We start from the raw sequence: 23592 nt of genomic DNA, 5'->3' as shown, positions 1-23592 counted from the left end.
CGGTTGCTCGGTCACCGTAAGCCGGAAACCCCGCCCCTTCGTCTGGTTACTAGGGAACTTGTGAGCCGGAAGCCCCGCCCGCTGAGCTGTTGTTGTGACGGTGACAGGCCCGGCCCGACCTGGCACCAACCCCCACGGCCGGACCTCCGGGCACCGATCCCCGCTGGCTCCGCTTCGCCCCGTTCAGGGCCCCGCACCATGAAGTGGATGTTCAAGGAGGATCATGCGCTGGGTAAGGGTCCGGGGCCTGGGGCTGCGCTGGGTGGGCTCACCGACCCCGCCGAGCCCTAGTGGGCCCTGAGCCACTGCTCCTCCGCCGCCCCCTGGTCCCACCAGGCTCCTAGCTCGGGCGGTGCCGTACGCACAGACTGGGGCCATTCTCAGCCCGCAAGCAAGGCCCTCCTCTCAGGCACCATCTTTCCATAGGCCTCCCTAGTTCACCCTCTCACTGCCCCCTCCACTGGGCACTGACCCTCCCCCACACGCAGTGATACCTATCTAGGCTATCCCTCTCTCCAGTCCACCTCTCCCCCGCAGGCAGAGGGCCCTGACCCTCCTCCCCCAACCGCCCAGTCATCTCCGACCCATTGCAGATCTTTAGAAGAGACACGTCCCTGGGGACCCCAGTACTGTGTCTCCTCCTGTAAAGATGCTACATGTTACCCCGGAGTTTGGTTCCTTAGGTAGCATAGAGAGATATGAAAGAGAGGGCTGGAAGGAAAGAGAAAATGGGGAGCTTCTCCTACGTGATCCTGTCTCCTTCATCTCTTCTATTTCTCCTAGGTCTACCCCACATTGCCCAGGGTGTGAGCCATGTTGTCATTTTTCTAATTAAATGTTTTGTTTACAGAGCACAGATGTGTAGAGTCTGCAAAAATCCGAGCCAAATACCCAGACCGTGTGCCAGTAAGTAACCCATGCCAATCCTGTAACGCCACTTCTTCCCCCATATCGTGATACTCTGTCCAGGTGAAGTAAACTTCCTCTCCGATCACGTTCTGATGAGTAGCCTCATGCAGTATGTGCTTCTTGCTGTTAACACAACCCTCCAACCATCTGCCCCCAACTGTGTACTCGTAAGTAACTTCCATCCCCTGACTTCCCAAATAATACCTTCTGGACACCTTTTTGGTCCCAGCACTGTCACCCTCCAGTGAGTGATCTCATCGGAGCAGCCCTCACCCAGCTGCATCCTAGTGACTGCTTCCTCAATGCCTGGTCTCTAGACAGGTGACATCTCAGTGACTCACCCTCTGTGCATGCTCATATGCCTATGCCCTGACTACATCCAGGTACGTGACACCTTGTACCATGTATCAGAGGGGTATCCGTGTTAATCTGTATCCACAAAAAACAACAAGGAGTCTGCTGGCACCTTAAAGACTAACCGATTTATTTGGGCATAAGCTTTCCTGGCTAAAAAATCACTTCTTCAGTTGCTTATATCTGTAATTTTCACTCCATGCATCTGAAGAAGTGTTTTTTTTTAGCCAGGAAAGCTTATGCCCAAATAAATCTGTTCGTCTTTAAGGTGCCACCGGACTCCACCTTGTACCATATTCATTTCTCTGTCCAGTCATTTCCCTGCCATTGCAGGGGCCCTGGGCACTGCTGCACTTTGGTCCCTCCTATTCTCTGCCTGTGACACACAATACTCTGGTCTCCTGTGGGGTATATATATTGAGATCTAATTTCATTTATTGGGTTTTGTAGGTGTTGTATACTTATGATATACAGGAGATCAGACTAGATGATCTGGTTGTCCATTCTGGCCTTAAACTCTATGCCTCAGTTACATGTTGGTGAGCTCTCCATGCATGCACCCAATCTGACAGGATTCTAGTGGGTGATCCCTTCTGCGCAGCTGCCCATATGACCAGTTAGTAGTGGATGACTCTCCCTCCCCTCTGAGATCATGTCCCTGTAAGGGACTCCCCTCTAGCTGTGTCCTAGTGAGTTAAACCACCACACCTCATGTCTCACATCTTCTAGCCACATACCTGTGAGCAAACCTCTGCACCCCTGTTTGAGTACCAGATATTGACCCACCCCAATGTCCCAGTGCATGAATGAACCCCATCAGACAACCCAGGAAGCAACCCTGTGATCTTGTTTATTTACTCCTTCCCCTAACTCTGTTCCCTCAAGCCCACATCAACTCCATTCTGACAGTCGCCTTAATTTCCTCAAGTTCATGCTGATCCTCCCCACTCTGACTACTACTTGATGAGCTGAACCTGCCCCCTCCCAATCCAACTGCCTCCTGGTATGCAGTCCCTAGTCCATCAACAATCTCCTGGTGATCAACTTCACATCTTGACAAGTATCCCTCTCCCAAACTGTCTCTTTGAGTAAGGATAACCAGAGTTCTATCCAGACCAGCTTCTAGTACCCAGCCCTGGGAGAGAAGGAGAGACATCAGAGCTGGTATTCTGATATGTGGCAACCCGCAACTAAGGATATCTAGAATCAATCCCAAAATGCATTGACACATTCCATCCTCAGCAAATGCTTCATTTGTTGAAGCCTAAATCTCAAACATATTAACTTGCCCTCTGGGGCAGATGTTTGACATATCAAATATTTCTCCTCAGCCTGAGGCTGATCTTTTAGGCCTTATCTATACTAGTAGAATTATCTATTGATTACTGTTAGAAGGCAATGTGGTGTAGTGGATAGAGCACTAGACAGGTACTCAGGAGACCTGAGTTCTATTCTCAGCTCTATTCCTGCTTGGTCAAATCACTGTCTCTCTGTGCTTCAGTTTCTATCTATAAAATGGGAATAATGATGCTTACCTCATTTGTAAAATGCTTTGAGATCTACTGATGAAAAGTACTGTGTAAGAGCTAAGTATTAGTTACTACTAATTAGTTAGCACTGCCATTTGACTTGGTGCTCTATAATACACAAATGCCCCCAGAAGCATTTAGTCTGAAATAGACACATGGGTGCAGGTGGTAATTGTTATTTAAAAGAAAAAGAGAACTCATTTTTTTGAGAAGTAGTGGGTTCTGGACACTGGTGTTTGGCATGAGTGTGCCCCCTTACCCGATAGGAAAAGGCCACGTCAGCAAAGTCACAGTGTATGATTGAGACCTGCTAGAACATGGGGGTAACATCTGTGCTAGCATCTGAAGGTGAGCAAGGTGGGATCCATTACTGACAATGGTCACTAAGGGGTTATATTCCTACTGCAGCTGGGCCTTACCTTTGGTACCATTTGTATAGCTTGTTAATACCAACAAGTATTACCAAGTATTTTGAATTTAATTGAGTAACCTTAATTCTAACCCAACTGGCTTCAGGTGAGTAAATCTAACCTGACTCCACCCAGTTTATGGTGATGACAGGGGAGGGATCACTTGATGATTGCCTGTTCTGCTCATTCTCTCTGAAGCACCTGGCATTGGCCACTGTTGGAAGACAGGATACTGGACTAGATGGACCATTAATCTGACCCAGTACGGCCATTCTTATGAGTAATTATCCTCCTCTCTTTTTTGTATTTTACTTTCCTTCATTCATATGTCCAAAGTGCAGGGATCCATCTCAGCCACAGACACCCCCCACATTTATTCGAGTTACTGATTCATGCACCTGTCCTGCGTCTGAGAGAGACAACAGCATGACTATGGTTTTGGTGATCCAGGTTCAGGACATCTAGACTTTATGGATTCATATTTGGCTCTGTAAATCCAGGCTAACGGGGGCTTGTAAGGGTGGCAGGCCCCCATGGCATCATTCTGAACCTGGGTATTTGAAATTTAGTTAAGAGCCAAGAAGGGCTGGGGGTGTCTGTGAACCTCTAGGTCCCCAGCTGGGTTATTTGTTGAGGTGTTTCTGTGAGCCTTGGGCCCCCACCAGCTGTGGTATTCTGGGGGCCTCACAATTTAAAAAAACAACAACCAATTTTCATAAATACCAATTAAGGCACGAAACTTGATCCTTTTTTAGGCTATTCTTGTTCTCCGTAGCTCTGCCCACCATTGTAACACTTACTAGCTGTCCCATCCTCCCCTCCCACCAAGTAGAGTTTCTGGAACCTGAAGAAATGAGCAGCATCCTCTCTAAAGCTCACTCTGGGACTGACTCTACAGATTGAACATATTTGTGCAGCATTCGGATATGAAAATGATGGGCAGTATAGAAACACCTGAGAGAGACTGGTACCTCTGTTTCAGGCCCCTCCCCTCCAGCACACCCTGGTTTCCTCTATAAGGTCTGGCTCATCTCTGGAGGAGGGTGGTGAAACACTGGAATGCGTTACCTGGGGAGGTGGTGGAATCTCCTTCCTTAGAGGTTTTTGGGATCAGGCTTGACAAAGCCCTGGCTGGGATGATTTAACTGGGAATTGGTCCTGCTTCGAGCAGGGGGTTGGACTAGATGACCTTCTGGGGTCCCTTCCAACCCTGATATTCTATGATTCTATGATTCTATGTTCTTGTCTGGTACTTGGAGGAGCAGACAGCAGAGGGTCAATATTAGGCAGGTCCTTTCCTCCATTTGCAGATGATATCTAACCCTCTCTCAACCCAACATCCTCCTTTCTTTTGCTTCTGTGGCCATCCTTCCATCTTCCCCTCTCCCCCCCTTCTTCCCCAACCTTACGCACCAGGTTCATGGAATTTAAGGCCAGAAGAGACCATTGTGATCATCTAGGGCTTGTACACACTAGCGCTCACTTCGGTATAACTTAATTCACCCATGAGTGTGGAAAAGCCACCCCTCTGAGTGATGTAAGTTACATCAACCTAAGCGCTGTTGTGGACAGCACTATGTCGGTGAGAGAAGCTCTCCAGCCGACAGAGCTAGCACGGCTTAGGGAGATGGAGTAATTATGCTGAGCAGAGAGCCCTCTACTGTTGGCATAGTGCATCTTCACTAGCAGGGCTACAGCAGTGCTGCTACATTGGTACAGCCCCTAGTCTCACCTCCTGGATAATTCAGAACAAAATTTCACCAAGTGATTCCTGCATTAAGAACAGTAACTTGTTGTAGAACAGCAGTGTGGGACATCTGCTCCCCATGATGTATTTATGTAGCTTGCATGGCATATCCAGACTTTAACTCACATTTTAAAAAGTTTTTTGTTCTTTTCATTGCAAAGATGATCTTCCAGATGTAACCTGAGTACAACCAATACAATGTTGCTTTTCTGAGTCTTCCCAGCCAGAAAAAGTGACTCACAAGAGGTGAACTCCTGCGGACCCCTATTTATTTTATTGGGGTGTTAGCTCTAAAGCCCAACGACACTTTAAATGTCTCACCATTAACCATGAGTCTCTGGCTGGCTCCTCCCTAGAATTTCTTTCTCCATGCTCACATTGACAAGATGTACAAGTGCTCATATACAAATGCTAGAAGTGTGAATACTAAGATGAGTGAACTAGAGTGCCTGGCATTAAATGATGATCTTGATATACTAGGCATTGTGGAAGCTTGGTGGAATGAGGAGAATCAGGGTGACACAGTGATACCAGTGATACAAAATATATAGGAATGACAGTAGGTTTTGCTTGGGTAGGAGTGGCACTCCATGTGAAAGAAAGTCACAAAGTAAAAAAAAATCTTAAATGAATCAAACTGTACCTTAGAATTTCTAGGGTTAGAAATGTCATGCTTGAACCATAAGAGGATAGCAGTAGGAATATACTACTGACCACCTGACTAGGATGGTGATGGTGACTGTGAAATGCTCAGGGAGATCTGAGAGGCTACAAAGACAGAAAAATACAATAATAGTGAGGGATTTCAACTATCATCATATTGACTGGGTATATGTCACCTCAGGAAGGGATGCAGAGATAAAAATTCTAGACACCATTAGTGACTGCTTATTGGAGCAGCTTGGCTTGGAATCCACAAGGGAAGAGGCAGTTCTTCATTTAGTCCTAAGTGGAGAATATAGTTGAACCAGTTGGTAAAAGTGATCATAATGTAATCAAATGTAACGTCCTTCTAGGGGGAAAATGTAAAAGAAACCCACCAAAGTAGCATTTAACTTCAAAAGGGGAACTACACAAAAAACAAGGACGCTAGCAAATAGAAATTAAACGAAACAGTCACCAAGGTGAAATGCTTGCAGACTGCATTGAGACTATTTAAAAACACTATAATAGAGGCTCAAACTAAATGTATACTCCAAATAAAAATACAAAAACCAACTACAGCAACAGTAAGAGCACCTCAAATGTCACTATGGCTACACAGCAGAGTAAAAGAGGTGGTTAGAGGCAAAAATGCATCATTTACAAGTCAAATCCTAGCGAGGAAACTAGAAAGGAGCATCAACACAGGTAAGTAAAGTGTAAAAGTATAATAAGGCAGGCCAAGAAAGAATCTTAAGAGCAACTAGCAAAAGACAAAAACTAACAGCAAAAAAAAATTAAGTACCTCAGAAGCAGGAAGGCTGCCACACAGTTAGTGGAGCCACTGGCTGATCAAAATTCTAAAGGAGCATGCAAGGAAGACAAGGCCATTGAGGAGAAGCTAAAATTAATTTTTTGCATTGCTCTTTGCTGCAGAGGATGTAGGGGAAGTCCCCACACTTGCACCATTCTTTTTAGGTGACAAGTCTGAGGAACTTGCCCAGATTGAGATGTCAGTAGAGGAGGTTTTGGAATAAATTGATAAAATTAAACAGTAATAAGTGATCAGGACCAGACAGTATTCATCCAAGAGTTCTGAAGGAACTCAAATATGAAATTCCAGAGCTACTAACTGTGGTATATAACCTATTTCTTAAAGTTAGCCTTTGTACCAGATGACTGGAAGGTAGCTAATGTAATATATAGTTTTTAAAAAGGCTCCAGAGGCAGTCCTGGCATTTACAGACCAGTAAACCTAACTTCAGTACCAAGCCACAGTCACAAGGGAAATCATGTCTCGTTAATCTATTAGAATTCTATGAGGGTGTCAACAAGCACATAGGGATGATCTGGTCGATACAGTGTACTTGGACTTTCAGAAACTCTGACACCAATGGCTCTTAAGCAAAATAATAAGTCATGGGATATGAGGGAAGGTGCTCTCATGGATCAGTATCTGGTTAAAAGAGGAAACAAAGGGAAGGAATATATGGGGGGAAAAGGTCCCCTAAAAATATTTACTGGGACCTGTGCTGTTCAGCATATTCATAAATAATCTGGAAGAGGGTGTAAACAGTGAGGTGGTAAAATTTGCAGGTGATACAAAATTACTTAAGATAGTTAGGCCCAAAGCAGACTGCAAAGAGTTACAAAGGGATCTCACTAAAGCTGGGTGACACAATGTTATATGATACTCAATGTTAAATGAAGAGTAATGCAAATTGAAAAACATAATCCCAAATACTTGCAAAATTTTGAGTTCTAGATTGGCTGTTACCATTAAAGAAAGAGATCTTGGAGTCATTGTGGATAGTTCTTTGAAAGCATCCGCTCAACATGCAGCGACAGTCAAAAAAGCTAACAATGTTAGGAACCATTGGGAAAGGGATAGATAAAACAGAAAATGTCATAGTGTCACTATATAAATCCATAGTATGCCAACACCTTGAATTCTGCATGCAGTCCTGGTTGCCTCACCTCAAAAAATATTAGAATTTGAAAATGTGTAGAGAAGGGCAATGAAAATAATTAGGAGTATGAAATAGCTTCCATATGAGGAAAGATTAAAAAGACTGGGACTATTCAGCTTGGAAAAAGAGCTGGCTCAGTGGGGATATGATAGAGATCTAAAAAATCATGAATGCTATAGAGAAGGTGAATAGGGAAGTGTTATTTACCCCTTCACATAAACACAAGAACCAGGGGTCACCCAATGAAATTAGGAGGCAGCAGGTTTAAAGCAAACATAAGGAAGTACTTCTTCATTCAATGCATGGTCAACCTGTGGAACTTGTTGCCGGGAAGTTGTGAAGGCCAAAAGTATAACATGATTAAAAAAAGAATTAGATACATTCATGGACGATAGGTTCATCAATTGCTATTAGCCAAGATGGTTAGGGACACAACCCCATGCTCTGGGTGTCCCTAAGCTGGACTGGATGACTCACTCAATAATTGACCTCTTTTGTTCATTCCCTCTGAAGCATCAGTCAGGATACTGGCTAGATAGACCATTGGTCTGGCCCTGTATGGCCTTTCTTCTGCTGTGGAGAAGGGGGTATGCCATGTTGGTCCTAGTTCCTTTAGATGGAGGTTCACCCCTGCACAGTTCTGGGTCTGGTGGATGCTGTGGGAAAGGGGTGGCAGCCTCAGCTGAGTCCCACATATATAGCTGTGCACTATACTATATTTAGTGGACTTCACTATCTGATAACCTCAGTGCAGCCAACAATATTAAGATATAACAATACACTTAAATGGTGCTGTTTGTCAACTTGGTCAGTAATGCATTTCTATATGATAATTGCTGTCCTAACCATGCTACAGGAAACCTTATTAGAGCAGAATACCCCTCACCCTGCCCGGTACCCATTTGCTGGTTTTGATAGAGCTGTAGTGCTGATGGAGCCAGAGCTGGAAGATTCCTTGCAATCCTAAGGCCAAGACATGTAGGGTTTTTCCCCAGCTTTTTTAAATGAAAACTTTAATTCTGTAAAATCTTTTTGGGGTTACTGCTCCATTGGATCTGCCACTGGATAGCAACTAATCATAAAGGTCTATTCACTGCCCAAAAATTCAATTAATACAGAGTTCATATTAACCAGTAGTGCCTCATACCCTTCCAAATGTCAAATGGCCCTATACTTAAACCTCTGAAAACTAGGAAATACGTATTTAATGTGCACACCAGCCTTATTCTGCAACCCTAGCTCTCCCACCCCTAGAGCTTGCAATAGCCACTAGGAAAAAACTAAGTATGGATCATCCAGAGCTAGGGTGACCAGATAGCAAGTGTGAAAAATCAGGTCGGAGTTGGGGTAATAGGTGCCTAATAAGAAAAAGTCCCAAATATTGTGACTGTCCCTATAAAATCAGTACATCTGGTCACCCTATTCAGAGCTGCTGTGTAATAAGCAGATATGAAGAATGACTAAGTAAATGCACCATTTTCTGTGCTGTGGTATGCCGCAACGGTATTTTCACATGCCTGCATCCAAATGCTCTTGACTTTTTAAGAGTATCAGTATTAACTGGGGTGGAGATTACTTTATGCAGGTTCTTATGTTGCTAGAGCTCATACTGCAATATCAGAGGTGCATCTGCACCGGGAGGCTGGGGGAATCATGGGTCCCTTGTTTTTGTATTGAGTTATATGGGTTAAGCAAGTAGTGGAGCACAACGGTCTGTTCTTGTGAGGATTTCTAGCAGTCGGATAGTATTTGTAACAGTGCGTTACAGTGCTGGGGTGAATGTAGGTGATGTTCCAGAGAGTCCTTAGGATGAAGGCCAAGGAGTGCTAGCATCTGGTAACTGGGTGAAGTGGTTGAGCATAGCACAGTTAGCTGGTGTTCACTATGCCTGACCTAAACATAACTTTTGCTTTAATGAAGACAAGATCTGTTAGACTTTTCCTACCGCACTCGTGCTCTGTTCCAACCGTACTCCATATTATCTGGCAAGGTAGAGTGGTATGATGTCTGTCAGGGGTAGTTTTGGGCATCGCTCAGTGGGCAGAGTTAAGGTTGCAGCGTGGGGCTGGTGTGCACATCACATCTGTATTTCCTGGTTGACAGAAGACTCACCACAGGGACATTTGTATGCATTGTAGTTGTAGCTGTGTCAGTCCCAGGGTATTAGAGAGCAGAAGTGCATCTTTCATTGGACCAACTTCTGTTAGTGAGAGAGAAAGCTTGTCTCTTACCAACAGAAGTTGGTCCAATGAAAGATTTTACCTCAGCCATCTTGTCTCTATATAGGGGCATTTGACATTCTGGAAGGGTACAAGGAACTCATTGTCAACCTTGTACTGAGAGGTGGTTCCAGAGAGGATGGTTCTAGACTATTCTCAGTGGTAGAAGAGGACAGGACAAGGAGTAATGGTCTCAAGTTGCAGTGGGGGAGGTTTAGGTTGGATATTAGGAAAAACTTTTTCACTAAGAGGGTGGTGAAACACTGGAATGCGTTACCTAGGGAGGTGGTAGAATCTCCTTCCTTGGAAGTTTTTAAGGTCAGGCTTGACAAAGCCTTGGCTGGGATGATTTGATTGGGGATTGGTCCTGCTTTGAGCAGGGGGTTGGACTAGATGACCTCCTGAGGTCCCTTCCAACCCTGATATTCTATGATTCTATGAACCTTAACTCTGCAATAATGAAGTTTTGGGGCAGAGAAATTCCCTAGAGTTTTTTTAAGTAATATGGTAAGGATGGTGGCATGGTTGAGGTGCATCTGTGTGGGGAAAATGTGAGCTCTTCCACAGACCTCATCATCACTCAGCTACCAGTATTGCCCTCCTCCTGGCTCCTCTGTGCCACTGATAGGGCTTTGTATGCCATGGATTATGGAGGGAAGGTGCTTCTCATCCCATTGCTTACCACATGTATCAGCTGGAGGCAAAAAGGGGGAGAGGATAGGAGCCAGAGATTCCCTACCCCATTTCAGGGGTCTATTAAAGAAAGAAGGGGCTCTGCACCACCCTTTGCTACATAAGAGGATTGTGGGAGTGTAAAGTGGCAGATTCAGCTGAATCAGATAGAATCATAGAAATTTAGGGCGGGAAGGGAGCTCAAGAGATCATCTAGTCCAGTCTCCTGTGCTGAGGCAGGACCACGTAAACTTGACCATGCCTAATAAGGTGTTTGTCAAACCGGTTCTTTAAAACCTCCAGTGATGCGGATTCCACAACCTCCCTCGTAAACCAATGCCAGAGCTGAATTTCTCTTACAGTTAGAAAGTTTTTCCTGATATCTAATCTAAATCTCCCTTGGTGCAGTATAAGCTTGATACTTCTTGTCCTTCCTCCAGTGGACATTGAAAACAATTGATCACTTTCCTCTTTATAAATAGCCCTTAAAATATTTGAAGACTGTTATCAGGTCCTCCTCCAGTCTTCTTTTCTAAAGATTAAATACTCTGTTGTTTTGAGCTTTCCTCATAGGTCAGGTTTTCTGAACCTTTTATCTTTTTTGTTGTCCTCCTCTGGACTCCCTCCAGTTTGTCCATATCTTTCCTAAGTCTGGCACCCAGTATTGGACACAGTACTCCAGCTGAGGCCTCATCAGTGCCAAGTAGAAGAGGAAAGTTATCTCCTGGTCTTACATACAACACTCCCATTAATATACCCCAGAATGATATTAGCCTTTTTGGCAACTGCATCACATTGACAACACATTCAGTTTGTAATCCACCATAACCCCCATTCCTTTTCACCAATAGTACTACCTACAGATGTGAAACAGCATGAAGGTATTTAGGAAGCGAACTCAAAGTTCCTCATACACAATCATTCAGGTCTTGAGCAGTCCAGGCAAACAACACGTTACAACAAAGCTTAAACTTGTTCTTCATAATAATTTTAAAAACAATACTAGTTGCCTATTTAATTTTAAAAACAGCAAAAAATATCCCTCCCTTTCCATTTCTTAGAAGGAGTCTTGAAGTTTAAATCTCCTCAGTGTGACAGATATGCTTGCTTTGATCTGCTTAGCTCTTGGAAGTCCAGGGGCTCCAGGCTGCTGTCCCTGTGCTGCCCAGGGTCCTTAGGGACAGCTCTGTCCATCATTAGGGAATTTTTTCCCTGAGAACCCCCTTATTTCACGAACCCACAGAGGCTCACGAACCCCAGTTTGGGAACCACTGATATAGAGGGAACACTTACCTCAAATGTTTACTTGCGGCTGGGTGCAGTACTACAGTCTTTTTCCCGCTCCTGGCACCCCTATCAGTTGTTGACCTTGCTTGGTGGGTCTTCGGTGGCTCGGCCCTCCAGCCAGGTCACAGTCAAAATGAACCCTTTCTTGCATAGCTAAAAGTCCAAAAAATGAACAACCTCTCTGTTCTCACTAGGGCCTTCAGCTCCAGCTCTGGGCCTTTTGAATTGAGCCCTTCTCTCAGGCTTCTAAATCAGTGGTCTCCAAACTTTTTGGCTCGCGCACCCCCAGGGTGAAGACCAGAAGACCTGCTGCAGGCGCGCCACGGATGGTAGAAGACCGGAAGACCTGCCGCAGGCACGCCACTGACGGAGGGGAACACCAGCTGGGAACGTTCAGAGCCGCCACCAAAGGAAAAAAACGGCGGAGTGCTGTCCGGCGGCGCTCCTGTTGCCACGCACCCCTTGGGATCATCTCATGCACCCCTGGGGTGCGCGCTCCCCAGTTTGGAGGCCACTGTTCTAAATGAGCTCTGTCCCCTTCTTGTGGCTTGGGTTAGACTTGACCCCCACTTCTCATGGTTCACACCACTTTGCAAGTGCGGGAACTCAGGACCACCCACTACTCCAGGTTTCAACTCTGGGATCATATAAACAGCAGCCACATACTGCTCAGTTCAATTTGTTGCTCCCACTTTCCTGGGCCTCTTCTCACATGCCCCCTTTATTTTGACCCTCTTTTTCTGCAAACCCAGGTATGCAGTAAAGCCTGGCTAGTCCTCAGGTTCCTGTGGCCAGAGAGGCATACCCTTCCTTGCTTCTCTGGTCCCTGCAGCTCTTTTATATGAGCCCATTGAGCTGAATGGCTGATGCTAGCCATTAGCCGAGTGAGGACCAGGTCTCTGTAACCTGCAAGATGGCTGCCCCAGAGAGGCCTCTCTAGGCAGACCCCAGGAGCACCCGCCTTTGCTGTTCCTTTCTACACTGCTCCTTGGGGCAGTGTGTAGCAGACCAGCAGGGCCTTCAGCAGGGGGCCAGGACAGCCTGATACACCATCTCTCTCTTGCACACTCTCTTTCTATGCACTTTGTATCTCAGTGACCCCTTGATCAATCAACCCCACTAACCCCACTGGGCCACTAACCTTACACAGCCCAGATGAGGCAGAGGAAACTTCTGGGCATGTAGATTTTAAAGGACTTAGAAATATAATCTGTTAAACAGTAAGCTAGGCTTGGTTTATGCTTAAAATTAGATTGACCTGGCTACATCCCTCAGTATGAAAAATTCACACCCCATAGTGAGGTAGTTAAGCTGATCTGACCCCTGGTATAGACTCAGCTAGGTCAATGGAAGAATTCTTCCATCAACCTAGCTACAGCCTCTCAGCAGGGTGGATTAACTATAGGGATAGAAAAACCCCTTCTGTTGCTGTAGGAAGTGTCTGCACTATGTGACTACACACAGGTGCCAGCTTCTAATTTTTCCCAGGGGTGCTTAACTCCAGCCCCAGGCCCTGCCCCCCCTCAACCCCCACCCCCAAGGCCCCACCTCCCTCTTCCCACTCCACCCCTTCACCCCTTTCCACCCCGAGCTCACTCCATCCCTGCTCCTCCCCCTCCCTCCCAGCACCTTCTGTATGCTACTGAACAGCTGTTCCACAGCGAGCAGAAGGCACTGGAAGGGAGGGGGAGGAATTGATTGGTGGGAGCTGCAGCCGGCAGGAGTGAGGGGAGCTTGGCTGCCAGTGTGTGCTAAGCACCTGATAATTTTTCTCCGTGGGTGCTCTAGCCCTGGAGCACTGTAGCGCCTGTAGTGTAGACATTGCCAGTCTCAGGCCATAGATGCACTAGCAGTGCTTTACCCCATATAGGAACATTGGTATACTGTACTGGCAAAGCACTCCTAGTGTGGACAGAGTGATACTGGCAAAGCTGGGTTTTGTAGCAGTATCGGAATCCCCTCCTCCCACAAACAAAACAAGCTCTAGCAGTAAAAGCTTAGCTTTGCCAGTATACAGTATAATTGCCAGTGTAACACTGCTGAAAAAAATAAAATAAAAAGCAGACATCATTCTGGGATGTATTAGCAGGAGTGTTGTAAGCAAGACCCAAGAAGTAATTCTTCTGCTCTACTCCATGCTGATTAGGCATCAGTTCTGGCCACCATACTTCAGGAAAGATGTGGACAAATTGGAGAAAGTCCAGAGAAGAGCAACAAAAATTATTAAAGGTGTAGAAAACATGACTTATGAGGGAAGATTGAAAAAACTGGGTTTATTTAGTCTGAAGAAGAGAAGACTGGGTGGGGGCATGATAACAGTTTTCAAGTACATAAAAGGTTATTACAAGGAGGAGGGAGGAAAAACTGTTCTCCTTAACCTCTGAGGATACAACAAGAAGCAATGGGCTTAAATTGCATCCAGGGCAGTTTAGGTAGGACATTAGGAAAAATTTCCTGGCAGCGTGGTTAAGCACTGGAATAAATTTCCCAAGGAGGTTTTGAAATCTCCATCGTTGTCTAACCGGCTCTTACAAATCTCCTAACACCTGTCAGGGATGGTCTAGATCAGGGGTGGGCAAACTTTTTGGCCCAAGGGCCACATCGGGGTTGCAAAACTCTATGGAGGGCCAGGTAGGGAAGGCTGTGCCTCTCCAAACAGCCTAGTCCCCGCCCCCTATCCATCCCCTCCCACTTCTTGCCCCCTGACTGCCCCGCTCAGAACCTCCGACCCATCCAACCCCCTCCCACCCCACTCCTTGTCCCCTGACTGCCCCCTCCTGGGACCTCCTGTCCCAAACTGCCCCCCCAGGACCCCACCCCCTATCCAACCCCCCCGCTCCCTGTCCCCTGACTGCCCCCACCCAACCCCTATCCACACCCCTGCCCCCTGACAGGCTCCCCGGGACTCCCATGCTTATCCAACTGTCCCCTGACCCCCACCCCCAAACCTCCGCCCCATCCAACCATCCCCTGACTGTTCCCTGGGACTCCCTGCCTCCCCGCTTATCCAACCCCCCCGCTCCCCACCCCCTTACCATGCTGCTCAGAGCAGCAGGAGCTCGCTGCCCAGTCAGAGCCAGCCACACTGCCTGCATGGCTGCAGGGTAGGGGCCAGGGGCTAGCCTCCCCAGCCAGGAGCTCAAGGGCCGGGCAGGACTGTCCCGCGGGCCGTAGTTTGCCCACCTCTGGTCTAGGTAATACTTAGTCCTGCCATGAGTACAGGGGACTGGACTAGGTGACCTCTTGAGGTCCCTTCCAGATCATAGAATCATATCACCAGCTAGTTTGATCTCCTGCATAACAGAGGCCATAGAATGTCCTCAAAATGATTCCTGTAGATAGCTTCAGCCTTACAATGTAACAAGATAAAAGCACAGATACAGTTTACAGGCTTGAAGCCAGCCTTTGCTTAGACCCATTTTCCTTATTTATCACTAGCACCTCAGTCTTCTCCAAAACAAATTAGGCATTAGGATAAAAGGTCAGGCTAAGGTTGCAGAGGATATCAGTGGCAGACATGGTGTAAAGGAGTTTTATCAAATTGCAAGAACTTTCTCAGCATACACCCTTACTTATGCTGTGACCTTTGGCTCCAGGGAGTAACTACATCACTGAGCTCATGATTATATGTTCAATACACCCTTGGAGGCCCGTGCTTACTGAGTAAGAGAAAAGTAAGGGATTGCTATATCAGGCCAGCCCAGTGGTCTAGACCCATATCCTGTCCCTGACAGTGAACAGTGCCATATGCTTTAGAAGGTACAAGAAACCCCTTAGTAGACAATTATGGAACATATGCCCAGAGGGGAAAGCTTTACTTTCTCTAGCCGAGTGGTTCTCAACCAGGGATACGCACACCCCTGGGGAGGGGGAAGAATTCCTCTAGATATTTGCCTAGTTTACAACAGTCTACCTCAAAAGCACTAGCAAAGTCAGTGCAAACTAAAATTTCATACAGACAATGACTTGTATATATTGCTCTATATACTATACACTGAAATGTAAGTACAGTATTTGTATTCCAATTGACTTATTTTTTATAATTATATGGTAAAAATGAGAGTCTGCCGTTTCAGTAAGAATGTGTTGTGACATCTTTGTATTTTTATGTCTGATTTTGTAAGCAAGTAGTTTTACAGTGAGGTGGAACTTGGGGTATGCAAGACAAATCAGACTCCTGAAAGGGGTACGGTAGTATGGAGTGGTTGAGAGCCATTGCTCTAGCCCATTCACTATTTTATATACCTTTATCACATTCCCTCGTTGTCTGAATAGTCCTTATCGTTTTTCACATTCCCTCATTTTTGTCTCCAATCTCAGAACATCCTCTGTATTAGCTGTATCTTTTTTGGAGGCAGCGTGCCGCCAGCAGCAGCACAGAAGAGTGACAATACCATACCAGGCCACCCTTACTTCTGCACTGCTGCCTTCAGAGCTGGGCAGTCAGAGAGTGACGGCTGCTGACTGAGGGCCCAGCTCTGCAGGGAGCAGCGCAGCAGTAAGGGTGGCAACACCAGACCCTGCCATCCTTACTTCTGCACTGCTGCTGGTGGCAGCACTGCCTTCAGAGCTGGGCTCCTGGCCAGCAGCCGCCACTCCAGCTCTGAAGGCAATGCTGCCGCCAGCAGCAGCACAGAAATAAGGTTTCAGAGTAGCAGCCGTGTTAGTCTGTATTCACAAAAAGAACAGGAGTACTTGTGGCACCTTAGAGACTAACAAATTTATTTGAGCATAAGCTTTCATGAGCTACACACACCCCCCGCTCCTTTTTGGGTCAGGACTCCGACAATTACAACAACATGAAATTTCAGTTTTAAATAGCTGAAATCATGAATTTTATGATTTTTATATTCCTATGACTGTGAAACTGACCAAAATGGACTGTAAATTTGATAGGGCTCTACTTATGCATACTAACATTTTGTTTTCTCTTTTGACTGCTGCTGCACATTGAGCAGGGTGTTTTGAGCTGTCTAGAGGGGATGAATCCAGTTAGGATGGATTCGTTTCACCTTCTATTTGACATCCACCTGCCCATAGCATTATAAGACTGTCCTAGCAAGAGAGAAAATAATCTGTTTAGATCCGTCCAGAAAAGCCTCATCTTTGTATCTATGCTTTAATAGGTCATTGTGGAAAAGGTCTCAGGCTCTCAGATTGTTGACATTGATAAGAGGAAGTATCTGGTTCCATCTGACATCACTGTGGCCCAGTTCATGTGGATCATCAGGAAGAGGATTCAACTGCCATCTGAGAAAGCAATATTCCTCTTTGTAGACAAGACTGTCCCACAGTCCAGGTGAGAGGCCATTATACTGGAATTTGTGTGCATTTCACTAAAGATACATAAGCTCAGTGGTGCAAGTACGGCGGTCCGGTCCAGTCCGCCATACTAGTAAGATATTTATAACTGGTACTCCGTAACAGAAAGACACAGGAGGCCACCGGGTGGCCCCACACCAGCAGCTCCTCTTGCGTGGCTGTACCACCCCTGGCCCCGCCCCCAGCCTTTCCACACAACTGCATCTGCTGTCTGGGGTCTGTACAGCAGCCCCATCAGAGGACAGGGTTGGGGGTGATACAACTGCACCAGAGGAGTGGCCCCATGTTCTGCTCTTTTCGCTGCTGCAGTTCCGGAGAGCCCTGCGGTTCAGAAGTCTCTGACACAGTGGGAGGAGGACAGAGCCCCTCCCCCCAGGTAGTGTGGGATGGATCATGGTGAGGGTATAGGGAGAGCGCAGGGGCCCTGAGCTGGGAGGGGGAGAAAGTCATGTGAGGAGGTCACATGTCTCCCCTTTGTGCCCCTCCCAGGAGTGCAGCGTGCCAGTAAGAAATTAATTCTGCTTGCACCACTGCATAAGCCTGATGGACCGCATTCTGCTATGATGTTAGTGTTAACCCCCTCAATAGGATATACTGAGGAGCAGCTCGCTGAGGAAGTAAAGGAAGAATGGTTTGCTATTTTAATATCATTGCCCTAATTTTTCTCATTTTATTTAAATGCTGGCAAAATACAACCCCCCATCTTATTTATAAGAATAAGCTGGAAGAAAAGATGATTGTAAAGCAACTCAGTTGTGACATGCATCAGGGAAGGGTGGTGGGGAAGGTTATTGAAATGCCATGTTAGTCGTCTAAGACATAGATGGTGAACTTCTTGCCAAGAAAGGAAGTTTAACAAAGTGGACAGCACTTCAGCAAGAGTTCAGGAATCATTTTAGTATCCAGAGGAGAGGATCACTAAAATCCTCTTAAACTTTAATTTCTTTGGAGCAAGTACTGTGCTTACTCTATGTTCTCTACAGCACCAAGCATGATACCAACAGTCAAAGTTCCATTGAGAATGTTAAGGTTGCATGATTAAATGCTCAAAAGTGAATACCATAGTCAGGATTCCTGGAACAACCCTTAAATCTGCCCCTGGTATGTATGAATCATTATGATGCAGACACCTACTTTCTTAAATAATACAGTGCAGAATTATAATCTTGTAGGGTGCAAAGTGAATGAAGGGAATGGCCCCTTGTCTTATTCACTATGCATTTTATATAGAAATAAATTTTATTGGCTGCCTGGTGTACACAGAATGATACATTGTAGTAGCAGATACTACATAGGCACCAAAGGTTGTAGCAGAAGCTACATGCTGTTTCTCAAATAATGCACTATAATCATGTTACTTACTAACATGGCAGAGATAAGACATTACTTGATATTTGAATGCTTAAAACCATGCAGCCTTAATGGTCTCTTCAGACAATCTGCAAAGGATTTTTTAAAAAATTGCATGTTGTGTTCTTCCCTCCCCCTTTGCTACTTTATTGTGTATGAGGGCCTGAAAGGGATTTTTTTTTCCCTTCCTGCTTGGTTACTCAAGTCTGATCTTCCTGGTATTGCAGTAACATCTTTTTGGGTGTGTATCTCAGATGCGAGTTGTTAACTTTCACATATTAACTAGATGGACAAGAATGTTGAATCTTTAACAAAGGCATCTTTTTGCCCAAATGTTAACAAAAAACAAGGTTTAACTAGAGGGTCACACACTTCCTTGCTTCTGTAGGTCAAGCTCATTGCACGTAGCAGGGGGCTCCTGGTATTCCTCCATTTCCCCACATGCTTCCTCTGTGCCACCAGGCTACTTCTCTGTTTAAAGGACTCACTGCAACACCCACATGATAGCCCCAGCATCTTCACCCTTACCTTAGGGCTGAAATCTTTCTTGAGTCCCTGTAGCCAGCCACAAGCATCATCCTTACTTCCCTAGCTCCAGTCAACAACTGATCTGCTCTGTCCAGCAGCTCCTTTTATATGAGCCTGCTGGGATCTGATTAATTGCTTCCCTGCAGTCTCTCTCTGCAGCCTGGAGGACTTGTCTCTACTGCTGTTTCCTGGAGTGGGGTGTGGTAGGGCTGTGAGGCCTCCAGCAGGGGGCCTTAGGGCCTGGTACACCCCATCACATCCTCTTATTCACTTCTCCCCCATGTCAGGGTCCCAATTCTCTCCCCATGCCAGGGGCTTTTGTGTGCACCCCCACTACCTCCCATCCCCTCTTTCCCTCCACTATTCTTCTTTTCTTTTCTTCTCTTTTCTTTTTCTGAGTGTCAACATTTTGAAACAGTTGGGAGGATGGGCAGAGTTAAAATGAGCGGTATTAAGACTGGAATGTGTTACTGGCTGCCTCAACTGATTCCTTGATTTTTAGACAATTAGAGGTGGTTGACAGGTTTCAGAGTAGCAGCCGTGTTAGTCTGTATTCGCAAAAAGAAAAGGAGTACTAGTGGCACCTTAGAGACTAACCAGTTTATTTGAGCATAAGCTTTCGTGAGCTACAGCTCACTTCATCGGATGCATCTGCTGGTTCTACTAACCAGATGCCAGGTGCTCATGTGTCCTCCATTTCCCCTTTCCTGTTTTCTACTTCCCACTAAAATGAAAAAGGTTCCACTCATTGTTGCGCAGCACATTCCTTGAGATGTTATGGATGGGATGTGGCATTCAGGGGTCATAGTGTTATCTTCAAACAGAGAAATGCTGTCAAGTGAGTGTAAGGCCTCACATGCTCAGCCAAACAGCTTCACTGAAAATCCATTCCCCCCCCCCGCAAGCTACTCATCTCTTGTGATAACACAATCTCACAGTGCCTCAGGCCACCTGCAGGGGCACAAAGCTGACTGTCCAATTTAAACAACAAACAGGAAATAAAACCTGTTTTTTGACAAATCTTTCAGGCCATCATACATCATAAAGCAGCATAATAGGTCACAGGACTTTTTTTTTCGTTTTAAAGATCACTTAATATTCAACAAACACCTACAAAATGTCATTAAACACAAGTTGCAGCATCTGGAACTATTTGGCTAGACAGCACCAGAGCAGCCTGTTCTATACAAGGTGCACACTTAGGACGATGGCATATAGGGCATGCTCTTACCTCACTGTACAATTAATGAGACATGAGTACTACAGACATCATCTGCAGTGAATGAGGCAGAGTATAATAGAAGCCTTACCTTCTTCAACACACCCTCTAGCAGATTAATTCCATCATATGCAGTGAGGTTAACCACACGTGCATGCTGAGTGCAACCTTCCTTTCTTTGGAATGTTGGTATTCCCAAAGTATTGGAACTGCATAAAATGAGTCTAAAGCCTTCATCACATGGTCAAATCAAAATGTATTTTCACATGGACACTGAAAAGGTCCTTCTCATCAGTGAGGATTGGTTTCCTGCCAAATTTAAACTTGCTATCCTCAGACATTTTGGAGCAAGAGTTAGATTAGTCTCTTTTTATTTTATCATAGGTGTTCATTCCCCCAACCTCTGATTTAAAGTGGCTGAATTTGAAATATTTTTTGCACAAACTTTCAAAATAAATTCACCTTTGGATACAGACTGGGCCTTGAAAATTAGTCCAACAGGGTATGAACTGAACACTGGAATGGGGAAGGGGAGTTATCAATGGAAACGTTCACACAAACTTAAATCTAGGTGGTGATGTTGCTTCAGCTACAACAAGAGAAGTGGGCTATTGAGGGTGTGATCCCACTAAAAGTGATGACATCCCAAGACTTCAGCTTCAACATGTCTAGACTGTAAACATACCAGTGCATTAGGCCTCAAACAGCATCTACTAAAATCTACATTTGTGAAATGCATTTGTGTAGCTCCACAAACTTAACAGTAAAAATCCAAGCATTTTGCAGATTCCCAGAAATTCTTTATGAATGCCAGTGCTAGAACATCTGGCCTCAGGAGCAATCGGGGATATTGGTGATGACTAAGGGATGTGGATGCCTGCTGTGTTTCTCTGGAATCAGTAGCATTTCAGATATTCTCATTAATGTATTTAAACTTACACTTCTAGTCTAGAGCTTTGTTTTTCATTGTATCCCCTTCTCTCTGTTTGCCATACAGTAATTGTTACCATATGCAGCTCTGCTGCCTTGAACAACTTCTCATTGTGTTTTCTTTTTCTTTCCCATTGTTCAAGCCTAACTATGGGGCAGCTTTATGAGAAGGAGAAGGATGAGGATGGATTCTTATATGTGGCCTACAGTGGAGAAAACACATTTGGCTTCTGAATGCTGGGGTCTGGCTGCTGCACCATCCCGCAATGTATCTTGTAAATAGCCAATTGTTTTCAGTTATGACACCCACAGAGGTTTCTCCCATACACATCATGCATTTGTAACTGGATTAATTTCCTAATATATTGATAGGTCTTGTTTTATTAGACTGGTAAATTATCAGAGTTTTTCGGGGGGGGGTTTCCTTTATTGTGCATTGTCCTCATGGCTATAAGTTCCCAGAGCCTCACCCCTCTGGAACACATATTTAATTACATTGTTTATATATTGATGCAAAGTAGTTGGGCTACTAAAACATAAAAAGAGGAACATGCATTTATTCTGGATTTAGTTTGAGGTGTTAGCTTGACAAGAATTAAAATATTAATTATTAGGAACACTGGCTTCACTAGGTTATTCTGAGCAGTAGCAAGATGCTTATCATATTGAACTGAGTTAATGTTCCTCTTTCTGAATTCTATTAAGGAATAACTACAATAAAAATTCCTCCCACACTGTTATGCTGTTACGTGGCCAATGTCCTTTCTTTACCTTAATTTTGGCCAGCAAGTGGTGCGTGTCAAGATTCTAGAGTGAGGGAGCACACTGACGCGCATAAAAGGAGGAAAAAAGGATCTGTCCTTGGGGACCAAACCACCATGCCTGGAGCAGCCAGTCCTCATTAGGAGAGGAGCCAAGAGTTGCCAATAGGACCCAGCTGTCAGTCCAAGGATGCTGGGGAGGAGGGACCTGGACAATGGGATTGCGTATATGGGGAAGAGCTGACAGTCAAAATACTGGACAACATATGCAGGGGCAGAAGAGGACCCGGCAGCAAAGGAGTGAGAGAGAATAATACACTAGGTAGGAGATGGAAATTAAATGAAGGGCAAAAAGAGACAGTAGGACTAATTTTTTCCAAAATCAATAATTGCACAGAAGACAGTTAAATATATAAACCCTGTTCCAGGTAAGCAACTGCTGCTGATATTGCATGACTCTGAATGAGAAGGAATGTATTCCCAAGACAATCCTTCTATTCTTTTAAGTACGGATGCTCCCCGATTTATGCAGGCGTTCTGTTTAGGAACGCCTTGCATAAGTCAAAATTTGCATAAGTTGGAAACGTATCTCCAAACATTATGCAAAAAAAACCCCCAAATCTCCTATTTCTAGGTTACGGAAGTTTTTCTGTAAGATCAGATTTGTGTAAATCGGGTTTGCGTAACCCGGGGAGTGTCTGTAGAAGAGGTCCAGATTGGAATTAGCAGAGAGGGGGCAGACCAGGGCAAACATAGGTGAGAGAAGGTTATATACCCTTACATCAAGTTTCAATTCCCCCAATGGTTCTCAACCTATTTATCATTGTCGGCCGCATCCACTACTACATGTATGGCCCTGAGGATGTCACATGGGCCGCAGCTCTGTGCTGATCGGGCCACAATCGGCCTGCAGGGCACAAATTGCAAACCACTACTCTACTTCATGAAAATTAAAAGCCACTCCAAATTCATGATTGGAAAATAGGTATAGTCACATCACAACCCTCAGTGGATACATCTGTACAGCAGCTTGGAGCTAGAATTCCCAGCTTGGGCAGCCATACACACAATTGAGCTAGCATACTAAAAATAGCAGTGTGGGCATGGGGGCTCAGGCTAGTCACCTAAGTACAATCATGTCCATGGTCCTAGGTACATACTTGGCTGGCTAGCCTAAGTTGCCATCTGTACCACTGGTTTCAGAGTAACAGCCGTGTTAGTCTGTATTCGCAAAAAGAAAAGGAGGACTTGTGGCACCTTAGAGACTAACCAATTTATTTGAGCATGAGCTTTCGTGAGCTACAGTACCACTGTGGCCATACTGCTATTTTTAGCTCACAAGCGCAACCAAGCAGTGCATCTATGGCTACCTGAGCTGGGAATTACACCTTCCAGCTGTGCTGTAGACATACTCTAAACCAGGGGTGAACGTGGGCTGGTACCCAACTGATGTTAAAGCGCTGCTGCAGTGCTTTAACATAATTGCCCCTTCCCCTCCCCCTGGGCTGCTGACCAGGGGGAGAGTGAAGAGGCAGCTGCCCCAGGGCTGGCGATTTAAAAGGGCCCGGGGCTCCCGGCCACTGCTACCACAGCAGCAGCTGAAGCCCCGGGCCCTTTTCAATCGCTGCCAGAGCCCCAGGTGGTGCAGGCCAGGCAGTGCAAATAGGCTGTCTGGGGGAGGCTGACCCCCCTACCAGCCCTGCCCCTTCCGGCCAGAGCCAGGCCTCCATACTGGTAAGAATT

At 45.6% G+C, this 23592-nt stretch overlaps 2 protein-coding genes across 11 annotated transcripts in view; one reads left to right on the top strand and one right to left on the bottom strand.

Moving 5' to 3' along the window:
* The first annotated feature begins 15 nt into the window (after positions 1-15).
* Positions 16-21828, top strand: GABARAPL2 (GABA type A receptor associated protein like 2). Of its 3 annotated transcripts, XR_003565006.3 has the most exons (5): positions 16-232; positions 851-906; positions 16866-17038; positions 18045-18162; positions 21232-21372. XR_003565006.3 is itself a non-coding variant. In XM_007062425.4 (4 exons), the coding sequence occupies exons 1-4, from the start codon at positions 199-201 to the stop codon at positions 21320-21322; spliced, it is 354 nt and encodes a 117-aa protein (XP_007062487.1). In that variant the 5' UTR covers positions 72-198; the 3' UTR covers positions 21323-21828. The 3 variants fall into 3 exon arrangements, 2 of the variants coding, with proteins under 2 accessions (XP_007062487.1, XP_027680692.1); XM_007062425.4 differs by lacking the exon at positions 18045-18162 and having other exon boundaries at positions 72-232; positions 21232-21828; XM_027824891.3 differs by lacking the exons at positions 16-232; positions 851-906; positions 18045-18162 and adding an exon at positions 919-1076 and having other exon boundaries at positions 21232-21828.
* ADAT1 (adenosine deaminase tRNA specific 1) overlaps positions 7897-23592 on the bottom strand; it is an 83120-nt gene continuing 67424 nt past the window's right edge. For 4 of the 8 annotated variants that reach the window (XM_043526416.1, XM_043526425.1, XM_043526421.1 and 1 more), the window contains one exon: positions 7897-8217. In XM_043526416.1, coding sequence (XP_043382351.1) covers positions 8016-8217 — 202 coding nt within the window. In that variant the 3' untranslated portion in view covers positions 7897-8015. The remainder of the gene's footprint in view (positions 8218-23592) is intronic. The other 4 variants (XM_043526420.1, XM_037877438.2, XM_037877442.2 and 1 more) reach the window with 2 other exon arrangements.

The sequence above is a fragment of the Chelonia mydas genome, chromosome 12 (assembly GCF_015237465.2).
Source record: "Chelonia mydas isolate rCheMyd1 chromosome 12, rCheMyd1.pri.v2, whole genome shotgun sequence".
NCBI lineage: Eukaryota > Metazoa > Chordata > Testudines > Cheloniidae > Chelonia > Chelonia mydas.
This window is presented reverse-complemented; position numbering and strand designations above follow the sequence as displayed.

Excerpts from the sequence above, each read along its gene's own strand:
- GABARAPL2 (XM_007062425.4), top strand. The coding sequence starts at position 199 with ATGAAGTGGATGTTCAAGGAGGATCATGCGCTGG. Across the intron at positions 233-850 it reads CAAGGAGGATCATGCGCTGG|AGCACAGATGTGTAGAGTCT; the intron begins GTAAGGGTCCGG and ends TTTTGTTTACAG. Across the intron at positions 907-16,865 it reads AATACCCAGACCGTGTGCCA|GTCATTGTGGAAAAGGTCTC; the intron begins GTAAGTAACCCA and ends ATGCTTTAATAG.